The following is a 12129-nucleotide window of genomic DNA, read 5'->3' on the forward strand; positions in this document are numbered from 1 at the left end:
CTTCGGGAGCTGCATCTTCTCCAGGGGAAGGCGCTGGGGCACAGCCTCACACAGGACGGCTGCCACCCCAGGGAATAACCCACCCCAAACACGGCGCCAGGGCCCCACCACCCTTCCCCTCTCTGCTGCTACCAGGGCTGGCTCTGCAAATGACCACACACCACTTGGGTCCTCAGACCAGGGCGTCCCTGGAGGCTGCGTGTCCTCTGCCCACAGGAATGTCGCCCTGCAGGAGCATGGTTTTCCCCCTGGGAAGCTGCGTGCCACGCGCTGCAGCGACGGGAAGTGCTGTGCAAAGCTCCATTTCCCCTGGCACCTTAAATACCTCTAATGCCTGGGGAGAAGTACGCCTCCTCTCTCTCCAGCATGAAGTGGCTTTCCGAGTGGATTTGCAAGCTACAGACTCACCTCCCTCTCGTGTCTGGTCTGAGCTCTTCAGTGGAGGCAGAGAGGAAACACTGCTCATCAAATAATGAATTGCAGGCACGCGCTCCCCTGAGCGGCTGCTTGGAAAGCGTCCCGCACTCCTCGTGCCAAATGTGCTGGCCAAGGAAGCTCAGCGGTATTAGCGTGTCCCAGCTAATTAGGGTTGTGAGCTGTCCTTTTCATCGCCTGGAAGAGCTGAAAGAAGGACGAACCCGGAGCTCTGCCTTTATAAGGCTTTGTGCTCCCCAGCACCGTCCCCACGCAGCATGTGCGTGCTCCGCTCGTGCCCTGGGGACACCGCTGTTGCTCTGGGGAGGGGTTTGGTGTCAGACAGTGGCTCACAAGTCACGTTTCTGGGGGACACGGAGCCAAGAGGCCTTGTGGACAACCCCTCAGTGCTGCACCAGGCATGGACCTGTCCCTTGTGCAGCAGCATGCCAAGTGAACAGCTCTGGGTCACAGCGATGTGGTCCCCAAAGGAGCGGGAGGGATGCGCACCAGGTAGAGAAGCATCACCAGGTAGAGATCCTGCTCCTGCCAAGCTGGTGCTGTTTGACAGCACCAAACCCATGGAAAACATGCCATACACCGATTTTTTGCCTTCACACCTGCATCGCCTTCAGCCTTGACACTGAGGGAGAGCTCATGCCGGGGCTGCCATCAGCGCACCCAGCTCTGCCCGCTCCTGCTGTCACAGCCACGATGGCAATCGTGCTTTGCCAGCTCAGGAGTGCCAGGCTGCTGCAGATTTGTGACTTCACCGTGGCGCTACGAAGTGGGAGCATCCAGCCTGGGAGGGCAAGGCCCTGACTGCAGCACACACGGCTCTCATCACTGCTGAAGTGACATGGGCGACTCGGAAAGAAATCCCACAGGGCAGCAGGAGCATCTCGCAGCTGTCCTGCTGCACCTCCGAGCACCCAGCCCCCTGGAGCATGTAATCCCCTATTATCACCTCTTGTACTTGTGGGGAGCTGAGAGATGGCCCGATTTGCCCAAAGTCAGGCAGGGAGCCTGTGACAGACCAGCAAACACACTCCCACCCAAAAACTCAGCTAGACTCCTGGTTTATCTGGACAACTGCTGGTGTACCATGTATCATATTTTTGCAATCCCGGCTCCGAAGAGCTTATCTGACTGCAATTATCCTCTTCTGCAGAAGCTGTTTTCTAGCTGGCTCAGTACACAAACAACAAGCAACATCCCTCTAATAAATTAGCCAAGCTTTGAGTGCAGTGACTTGCAGAAACAGCAGCTGAAGGAAGGCGCCCGTGGTGTGCGGAGGCACTGGGGTCTGCGTGGACATGGGGACCACCAGGTGGGAAGGGCTGGACGGGGCAGACCCTCCCAAGCATTAGGCAGCCCCATCAAACGAGCCCTGTCCCTATCTGCTGCCAGGAGCTGAAGCATGGTCTCTTCGGTGGGACACGAGCCCTGTTAATCACTTTCTATTTGGGCTGTTCTTGCCCATCTCCCTGCCCTTGTCCTGGAGACCCCTCAATGTCCCTGTCCCCTCTTGCCCTGGAGCAGGCAGGGCTGTGACAGTCCCGGGCCAGCCCAGTGCTCCCGCTGCCTCTCTGGTGCCTGTCATCCCAGTATCAGATCATTCAGGTATTTCAGCACAACCTTGTTCCTGGTGCTGCCTCTGCTCCTGCACTAATTCCAGAAATGTTCACATGGGGACAAAAAGCGGTTATGAAATGAGAACCTGCTTTTAAATTCAGAGAAGGTGCAGACAGCTTTCTATCCTCCCTCCCACCTCTGAGCTGCTTTGTGGCTGATTTAGTTCCCCAAAGCATCACAGGCTCCCAAATCCACTGCATCCGTGAACTCCAGGGCTCAAATTGAAAAGTGGATTTCGTGTTACCACAACATGCTGATGCTTCTGAGGCTCTTCTGAAAAACACAGGCTTGACACCACAGGAAGGAGCAGGGGAAATATTTTGGTTACAAGCAGGTGGAATTAAACAGATGTTTGAAAAATGAAAAGCTGCTTCTTTAAGTATGTCAGTGTTGCTGCTCCAGATGAAGCAGGATGAACTGGAGCATCTGGAAGCCTTGGTAACAGATTTCTTAGCGATTTCTCCCTGAGAGTGATCAGATAATGTGCCTTTCATGACAGAAGTGGAGCTACAGAGTACAGCTCGCTGCTGCAAGGTGTGCAGACCGAGGGCCTGCCTGCTCTCAGAGGCACGGCAGATCATGGTCCGATGAAAAGCCAGCCCTCTCCTCTGCCCCATTTCTCAGCTTTTTGACATCATTTTTTCTCCCTGGAGCACAAAATTCATTGTCAAGTTCTCAAAAGAGCAGCCGAGCGGACTCACTTTTGCCTAATCAAAGCCCAGCCCCTGGGAAAGGCTTTGGGGCTGCAGAGATTGTTTGAACAATTCTCACTCGAAAGGACACGAGGCTCCTGGGGCACTTGTGCCAGCATCTGATTGTACCCAGTTTATGTCTGCAAATCCCCAGGGTACGAGGCCGAGCGGTGCACACACTGGTCCTGGCACCTCTGCTTGTGGTGGCAGAGCCTTCCGCAGCCTGGGGCAGTACAAGGGAGCATCATCTTACTTCCCCATCCTCTTGCTTCAGGGCACAGTTGCTGTTAGAGGCTGGGAAGCCGCGGGGCTGTGCTGCGAGTGCTTGCCGCTGGCAGTAATTATGTTGTAGCTGGGCGAGATTAGGCAGGCTGGCAAGCAGCCCACGTCTGCGTTGCTGTGGGAAGAGCCTGGCTCCCGGGGAGCTCGGAGGGGTCCGAGCCTCAGCTCGGTAGCTGCAGGTTGGGTGAAACCCCAGGTTTGCTGAAAGCTCGACCTTCCCTTCCTGCACAACTCTGTGTTGCAGGAGAATGGCTCGCAGGGGGACATTTCGTGGTTGTGTGCATTGCCAGGGGTCACTGGCAGCTCCTTCTGCCCGTGTTCTGTCTGTTCTGCCAAGCACACAGGGCTCTCATGCTGACAAAGTTATCTGCATCCTGGTTAAAGAGGTGATGCTGGGGAGCAGCAGTTTTGGTGCTAAATCCTCCGCTGGACCTCTGAGACCGTGGGAGAGGACAGGGCCGGGGACTTGCGCTAATCCATGATTTAAGACTTTGTCTTTGCTGTCATCCAGCAAACGCCACATGCCAAAAATGACTGGAATTCACCCCCTGGTCCTGATGGAGGTTCACAGCTCCAGGCTATGCAGTTTGTCTCCTGTCAGTCATTGCTTTTCCCCAGGCACCTTAGAGCAGCCCGGGGAAGGGAAGAGCAGGGAGCTGTAGCAAAGGGCTCAGGGGAACGGACAAGAAAAATCTTGTGCCACAAGAGGAAGGAGGAAAAAAGTCTCCCACTCACATGTAGAAATCAGCCATGCGCTGCTGAGGACCCTGGAGAGGAGGAAATCCATCCACCAGGAGTGGGGGGATTGCGTGCACCACGCTAGCTGCGCTGCGCCTCTCCCTGGGGACCGCAGGGCCACAGCCACGGCCTCGGAGCAGCTCGGGCATCCAAGCAGTTTGGCTGTCCTCTCCCCTCCACCCTCAGCCTTCCAGAGCAGCTCAATCAAAAGCTGCAAGGAAAAGGAAGAGTGAGAAGGCACAGTGCTCCCAGTATAGTACTCCCAGGGACCCTCATCTGAATTTAGGGTCCAAGTGCCACTTTCAGAGGGACTTGTTTCAGGAATGCTCTCAACCTCCTTTTTCCGCTGAGCCATCAGAGCTTTTTCTTGCTGTATCACGACTTTCGTGGCAGAGGAAGTTGTTTAGAATCCCTCCTGGTTTGCATTCTCATAAAGAAAAGGAAAACAAAGCTCACTGTGGGGGTGAACTGCAAAACTCTGATGAACTTCCAGCTGTGGTTACTGGAAGCGAGGAGAGGTGTCCTCCCCCCTAGCCTCTGGGAACAGCTCCTAGCCTGTCCAGGTGGGGAGCTTTGTTTCTCCTGCTTTCCCGTGCTGGCTGCAGGATGCTTTCCTGGGCTCCTGCGAGCTTGGCTTTCGCAGATTTGGCCACACTGCTGCTGCTTTTGCCTCTCTTTGCTCCAGGTGTGTGGGCAGTGCTGAGCACCCTAAAATAGAAGCTCACTCCATTTCCTAGCTCCACACTGAATCTGGCTCTGGAACAGCCCCAGCTGTTGCCAAAGTGGCTAAAACTTCTCGCCATGACTTATTTGCATCAGAAAAGCACCCAAAGGCTTGCCCCAAGAAGCAGCCTGCTCCTGTGGGTGCCATATGAGCATGGAGCAGGGGTGGCTGCGGGGAGGCTGGTGGTGGCTCTGCTCAGCTGTGGGACCTGCAGTCCCCCTGCTGCATGGGGGCACGCAGCCCAGACAGGACCACGGGACACATCGGCAGGGTCTCAGCCCGAGCAGACGGGAGAGCTGCAGTATGGGGTGGATGAATGCTCACCCCGGCCAGCGGCACCACCAGGAGCCTGCAGACCTCCAGCTCCCACCACGTCTCCCTGGAGAGGGAGCTGGATGTGGTGGAAAAGCTCCTCTCCTCGATGCAAGAAGCCCCTCAGTGGCTGAGCACTGTATAAACAGCAGCAGCAGGCTCCCTCCCCCTTTCCATTTCTGTTTGTTAAACACACGCTCCCTGCCTTTCTCTCATTCAGGAGCTAACAGAGCATCCAGCTTGGTGAGACGGGGGCTGTCACTCACCCCACAGGAGGCTGCTCAGGGCAGGGTGCCGATGCTTCCCCCGGCGATGGAGCACCCTCCAGCAGCCCGGATCCTCTCCTGACTTCCTTGCCTTTCCGAGGACAGTCGCAGAAAAGTGCTTTTCGCCCCCCTTGCCACAGGTTGACTCCCAGAGAGGACGAAGAGGGGCGTCCCAGCCAGCAATGAGACCCTAAGTCGAGGGAGGAACGAGGAGGACGCTCCGGCCTTTGCAGGTGGGTCTGGGAGGGCTGAGATGGGGCCAGGTCTTTGCCACGCTGCGTGGTTCAAGTGACAGCAGCCCTGGGAGACTGGATCCAGGGACTGACAACCCTGAGGGCTGGGATAGAGAGAAAGTGAACCAGAAACACCCACAGGAGAGTTTCTGAGCAGAAGCAGGGAGCGTGGGAAGGGGGATGCTGAGCAGCAGGCTGCTCCGGGGGGGTGCCAAAACCAGGCAGGTACGGCTACAGAGCGCTGCAGGTGTGGGGCTGAGGTGCACGGCTTGGAAACCCTCCTCCCCCTGCACTCTGCCTCCTCGTGGCTCCCTGCAAACCTCCGGCAGCTCCTCGTTGCTGCTGCTGGGGCTGCACATGCTGCCGGCCCTCGGCTCGCTGCCAGGGGTCCCGGCCCTCAGAGACAGAGGGTTGCAGGGGGAAATCGGTGCTGGCTTGCTTTCAGCACTCCTTGCATGCTGATTATTGATCTGAGCTCCTCACGGTCCTGCTGGAGCCTGCGTTTCACCAGCAAACTGAGTTTCTGGCCCGTCCCAAAGCAGGATATGGGGTTTGCTCCCTGGTTGCTCTGTTAGTGGGGTTGTTGTCTCCCTCCTGTCCCCTGTCTCATCTACCCCAGGCTTCCCGGATTTCCGGAGGCACCAGGCTCCCCATGTTAACTGGGTTCCTCCTGCCGGACTGTCTCTGCCCTTCTGCAGCCCTGATAAGCCGCAGGGCTCCCTTGAGGTGTCACCCAGCACCGCTCTGCTCCCATGGCACATCCCACAGCACAGAGGTCCCCACGCTGTCCCCCCCCTGCTTTCTGTGGGGGGCGTTTCCAGGAGAAAGTGTGCATCCCTGCCAAATGCCTCTCCTCTCGTCACCTCCTTTTCTGTCCATCCTGAGCTGAGTGTCTAAAGCATCCTCCTTGCCTTGTCCCCTTCAGAGTCTTTCATTGCTCCAGCCCCAGCAGGGGCACACAAACATTTGGCAAGGAATTACACAGAAGCCCTGGTGCATCTCCTCGTCCCCAGGGCCAGTCCTACCCCAGGGTCTGCTGGCAGCAGGGGTGGCAGTGCCTGTCTAATGCCATAAGATTTCTGCACCAATGGGCCCACTCTGGAGAGAAAATTTATGACACCGCAGCAGATGAGGGGCAGGTGAGAGGGTCTTCCTTCTGCCAGAACCTCAGTGGGTCAACTTCCCCTTCTCAGGAGATGGAAGGGCCCAGGACGATTTCTATCCCCTCTTTGGCTTCAGGATATCATTCCAGAGTTGCCACTTGCCCTGAAACCAGCACGCCACACAGAGGAGGTGAAACCCCCTCCCCTCCATCACTCACACTTTTCACACAGCTCCTGCAATCATTGTTCAGCCACGCCAGTTATCCCCAGGGACTCCGAGCCCTCTCTGGCGGCGAGCGCAGGAGGACGGAGTTAGCAAACCTGGGCTCCGTGCCCAGCCCTGCTGTGGGCTCTCTGTGAGGCCTCGGGCAGGCTGGTTGGCCTCTCCACATCTCAGTTTATTGTGGTTTCCTCCCTCGTGTGTGTGCTGTGGGCACAGGGCTGGACACGGCTGCCTCTCGAGCGCTGTAGTGGCAGGAGGTGACTTCCCCAGGGGGTGACCAGGTTCTGGTAACGAGGGATGGTCTCAGGCCTCCTTGCCATGGGCACTGACTGCTGCTGGATGCTGGATGAGATGAGCCCATGCTCCAGAGTGGGCTGCTGGATATGAGGGGGCTTCATGGAGCTGAGCTGCTTTGGAGGAAGGGCACAGCACGGAGCAGAGCAGTGAGCCAGGCCGTGAAAACATCCATCTGCCTGAGGCCTCGTGTTCCAGCACTGCTGGAGAAGGAGATTGTAACTGTCACCAGCCAGGTTTGGAGCAGAGAGCAGAGGCTGCCTGACTCCTTCCACTCCCTCCTTTCCTATCAGTGATAACCATGGCAGGATCACGATTCCTGGCTGTGCTCTGAGCCACCTCTGTCCTTACCTCCACGCCGTGCCCCCACGCTGCGTGCCTGCTGCCTTCGGTGACCCCAGTCCCATGGCTTGGAAGAGAAAGAGGAATTTAAATCAGCGAGCTCTGGTTTAGGTGGTATTTCTGCCTCCTCCTGGTCTTGCTCTGCTGCTCTGCTCTCCCACAAGCAGTTGGCTCTCAGCTCCAAAGATTTTCCATCCAGGCTGGCAGGCCCGCTGAGCATGGGAGCGTGTGCCTGGCAGCAGCCTACACGTCCATTACTGGCTGGAACAGACCTCGGTCCGCTCCGGCAGCATCCCTGTGACCGCCAGGCAGCCCCCGGAGGAGGAACACTTATTATTACCATTTTGCCTCTTAATTAAAATGCTTTAATTGATTTTTAATAGTTCCCCTTTGGAAAAAAAGAAAAAGGAAAAAACAGAAAAAAAAACACAACAAAGCAAACCAAATCAAATAATAACTCCATTAAGGCCATTTTGTTAGGAAGCGAAACAGCTCCATTAATCATGATGTTCCTGGCTCCTCACAGATGGTGGGTAGCTGCCAGTCTCCAGTGGAAGGAAATAGCCCAAGATGTGGACGCAGGAGCTGGCAGCCTGCTGGTGGCAAGGTGGGGACGGAGGGAAGGGAGCACCCAAAACATGGGTACCAGAGATAAATGGGACGGGCAAGACACAGAGAAGAGGATAACAAGTGACTGATAAAGTGAGGCTGGGCAATCTGGGAGGTGTAGAAATCCAGCCTGAGAGTGAGCAGGGAAAGTGCAGCCACTGAATGTGTGCCCAGCACTTGTTCTGCTTCCTTCACCAGCCCTTTGGCCCTCTTGTTCCTTCTGCAGCTCAAAGCCTCCTTCCTACCCTGCAGGCAGTTTTACAGGCTCTGTTACCACGGTGTCTGAGCTGACAGCTTCACTCCCAGGAACTGCTGGCACAAAGTGGCCAGCTGGTGCCAGAGATAGGCAAATCTGGCAAGCCGGGGGACACTGCGAGGGCAGGAGAAGGGCGGCGTGCGGGCAGGGCCAGGCTACTGCAGGCAGCTTCTGGGAGCAGCTCCCGGGGGATCGCAGCCCCCTGCGGAGGAACGAGGAGAGAACATGCAGCCATTTATTGTTCTTTGCAATGTAATTGCCGCCTCCTTTACCATCTTGCCACCATTATTTTTTACTATTTGCTTAAAGAACTAGCTTAAATGCGATGTGCTCTGCACAGAGCGTGGTAAAGCATCCTCCCTTCCCACGGACAGGCTGTCCTCAAATATTTGGTTTGCAGGGCACAGACCTGCAGGAAGCCCACCAGCACCTAGTCAGCAGTGCTCCCATCTCCCCTGGGACAAACCCAGAGCAGTTCACTCCCCAGGGATGCTGAGAAGGTGACCAGGCCCCTAGTTCCCAGCTTCGTTTAAGCCCTGTGCCTCCCTCCCTTCCTCAGGGGCAGGGCATTTGCCCCCTTCGCTCTCCAGGCCACAGAAAGCACGATGCCGTGCGGGCAGCCCCGTTTGGGCATGGTGCAACTTCTGACCTCGACTTGGTGCGAACGAGGGGAAGGTGCAGGGGGCCATGCCCACCCCTCCCCACACACCCTGGCAGCAATTCTGAGACGTGGAGGCTGGAAGGAGCTGGTGGCAGAGCTGGCTTCTGTCCCGCCGTGCTTGGACTGAGCGAAAGCCCTGCCACGACAACGCTGCGCTGCTACGGCAGCACCAAGTGCCAGCCACGGGCTCCAGGCTGAGTCACTCCAAAGCCGTGTTGGTGCAGGCATTTTTTCACAGCATGGTGAGAGGCTCTCTGGCTTTGGCTCTAGGGCACATTTGTGCCTGGACACTCAGCAGCAGCTCTGCGGGAGGCTTGTTCACAGCTCCAGCTGCTTGTCCCTGAATGGCTCTGAGGCTCCTGCACTTCCCTGTAAAATCTCACCACCCACTGCCTGCGTTGGCTTGGGTGGCAGGAGCAGTGTGGGATGCTCGTGTGGAGATGGGGCAACAGGTATTTTCAGCTGGAGAGGTGAGAAATAAGAAACTGAACCCAGCTGGGTGCACAGTCTGCAGAGGACTGGAGAGGAGGAGGAGAGCACCCTGAATTTGAGAGTGTCTGGTTTTCTTCCCTGCTTCTTAAAGAATTAGGACTCAGGGCGTTTTTATAGGGAAGTAAATCTCATCAAAGATGACTGGCACCATCATTGATTTCTTCTGCCAGCCCCAGGAGGCCCCAGATTTTTGATGTGTTTGAATCAGCTCTCTGTTTTGCAGAGCCCAGCCTGAGGGAGCAGGAGACGTGTGGAGGGGCTCCACGAGCAGGAGATCTTTAGAGGACCCACCAGTCTGGCTCTGGTTCATTTGGGCTTTTTTCCCCTGTTCAGTCCAAATAAGCAGAATCCCAGAAACTCGTGGCAAGTAGCATGAGCCCTGACTTTTCCTTGGGGAATTGGCATCCATCTGATGGTAGGCTCTAACAGAAGGTGTCAGAGAGGTGAAAGGCCATTTGATGTGAGGAAGGATATGGGGTTAGCATCAGGCAGGAGGATGTCACTGCTGCTGTGACATGCCAAAATGCTGTATGGGATATGCCCTTTGAGTCTCAGCTCATGTGTGATGCTCTGCTGTCTCTCCTGCTCTCACTTCTGCTGTGTCTCTGTTCCAGCCCCCCTTCTCCCGACTGAAGGGCCCAGGCCAGGCATGGGACTGCTGGAGGGAGCCAACAGCACCCTCACCATGGAGAAGACAGCATTAGAGGAGAAGCTGCCGCAGGGCTGGCACGCCAAGGACTTTGTCACTCCTAGCCAGGATCTCTCCGGGTCCCGCAGCGTTATGATGGACAGCACCAAGATCCTGGGGGTCCAGGTGGTTCTGATTGCTGCCTACTCCCTCATCATCCTGCTGGGCTTCATCGGCAACTCCTTGGTCATCTACATCATAGTGAAGTACAAGACCATGAGGACTGTCACCAACTTCTTCATAGCGAACCTGGCCCTGGCAGACCTGATGGTGGACACCCTCTGTCTGCCGTTCACCCTGGTGTACACGCTGCTGGACGAGTGGAAGTTTGGAGCTGTTCTTTGCCACCTGGTCCCTTACGCTCAAGCTCTGAGTGTCCACGTGTCCACTCTCACTCTCACTGTGATTGCCCTGGACAGGTATCGGTGTATCGTTTTCCACCTGGACAGCAGGATCTCCAAGAGGCTCAGCTTCACCATCATAGCCATCACGTGGCTGGCAGCAGCGGTCCTAGCAGGTCCTCTGGCCATCTTCAGGGAGTACCGGTATGAGGAAATCCCGTCCATCAACCTCAAAATGGCAGTCTGCTCAGAAAAATGGCCTTCTGGCAACAACAGAGACGCCACCATCTACAGCCTGTCCATGCTCCTCCTGCAGTATGTTTTCCCTCTGGCAGTTATTTGCTATGCCTACACCAGGATCTGGTTCAAGCTGAAAAACCATGTCAGCCCCACTTCTAGGAATGAAAACCAGTGCCGGAGGAAGAAGACGACCAAAATGCTAGTGACGGTAGTCGTGGTATTTGCAGTCTGCTGGCTCCCCTTCCACATATTCCAGCTTGCCATTGATCTTGATCTGGTTCTTATCTTCCATGAATACAAACTCCTGTACACTGTCTTCCACGTGGGGGCCATGTGCTCTACATTTGTCAACCCCCTGCTGTACGGATGGATGAACAAGAACTACCGGAATGGCTTCCTCACCTTTTTCCGCTGCCAGGACAAGCCAGAAAGCCTCCACACCGAGGGCTCGGTAAGAGGCAGGTCATACATCTTCAGGGCCAACACCCTAAATGGGAGCATCAAACAGTCTGCTGGCAACGGGCCACTGCCCACAGAGGTTTAGGGATGGGATGTGCACCCCTGGGACTGAGGCTGGCTGAGCCCAGAGACGTTCTTGGTGAATGCCTTTTTTTGGGGGAACATTGTGCTGCCAAAACTTTATAGCTACCGCGGCCACGTGGAAATACCCCCCCTGTATCTCTCAGTACAATAAATCTGGTGTATTTCTGTCTGACCAAACAAATGACTTTTTCCTTTCTCTGTGTTTAAGTGATGCATGCAGAAGCATGAAAAATCACAGAGGGAGCTTCCATTTAGCCAGCAAAATACACCCTTTTAGCCACTTCCATTTGCCAAAGTGGGCTGTTCAACCTTTTACCCCCTGACATGACACATTATGATGGGGAACCATTATCGTGCATGCTTGTTTGTCTGTATGTCTCCCAGCCTCAAGCTGTATTGATCCATCGTTAGCTAATGCCTCTGAGGGGAGGGAGACCTGCTCTCCCCAGGACGCATGGGCTGCTTGGGGCCATCGCTGCCAGGGCCGTGGCAGGGGAGCAGGCGGGTGCAGGATGAAGCTGGGCCATCTAGGATCTATGCACAGCACCTGCATGAATCCTCCCTGCAGCCCAGGGGAGGAGCTCTTGTCCCCAGCAAGCCCTGGAGGTGGCAGTGATGCTACTTACCGCAGCTTCTTTTGCAAGTGCCGAAGCAAGGGTTTGGGGACACCTCTGGGTGACAGCTCATGACACACGAGCTGATTTTCATTAGCCAGTGCCCAAGCGCAGAGCAGGCAGAGGGGCAGATAGGAAAGGAAAAAAAAACACATCGGTGACAGTGTCTTCCAAAGTGCTCAGAGGGCTTTAAAGCTTTTCTCTTTCTGGGGTTGGAGGTGCTATGGGTCTTACATGGGTGCTTCTGTTCAGAAGAGAGAAGTAACCGCTTGCATGGTTGTTGCAGAGGTGGTGTCCTCTTGCAGAAGATGGTTTGGAGACTAAGATGTGTTCTTTCAAACCAAACTCTATGTTCTCCTCCCTGAGGCTCTGTCAGCTGGGGAGCGTATTTTTAGCTCTGCCATCAAAGGAGGCTTGATTGCTACTG

General features: G+C 55.7%; 1 protein-coding gene across 1 annotated transcript; it reads left to right on the forward strand.

The window, feature by feature from the left end:
- Nucleotides 1-9925: 9925 nt before the first annotated feature.
- On the forward strand, nt 9926-11089 carry LOC118260574 (neuropeptide Y receptor type 2-like). The gene has a single exon (XM_035570947.1). It carries the CDS (start codon nt 9926-9928, stop codon nt 11087-11089), a length of 1164 nt encoding a protein of 387 aa, XP_035426840.1.
- The last annotated feature ends 1040 nt before the right edge of the window (nt 11090-12129 follow it).

The sequence above is a fragment of the Cygnus atratus genome, chromosome 14, assembly GCF_013377495.2.
Source record: "Cygnus atratus isolate AKBS03 ecotype Queensland, Australia chromosome 14, CAtr_DNAZoo_HiC_assembly, whole genome shotgun sequence".
In the NCBI taxonomy this organism is placed as follows: Eukaryota; Metazoa; Chordata; class Aves; order Anseriformes; family Anatidae; genus Cygnus; species Cygnus atratus.

Bases quoted from the DNA above. Each gene is read 5' to 3' on its own strand.
- LOC118260574 (XM_035570947.1), top strand. From the start codon at position 9,926: ATGGGACTGCTGGAGGGAGCCAACAGCACCCTCACCATGGAGAAGACA.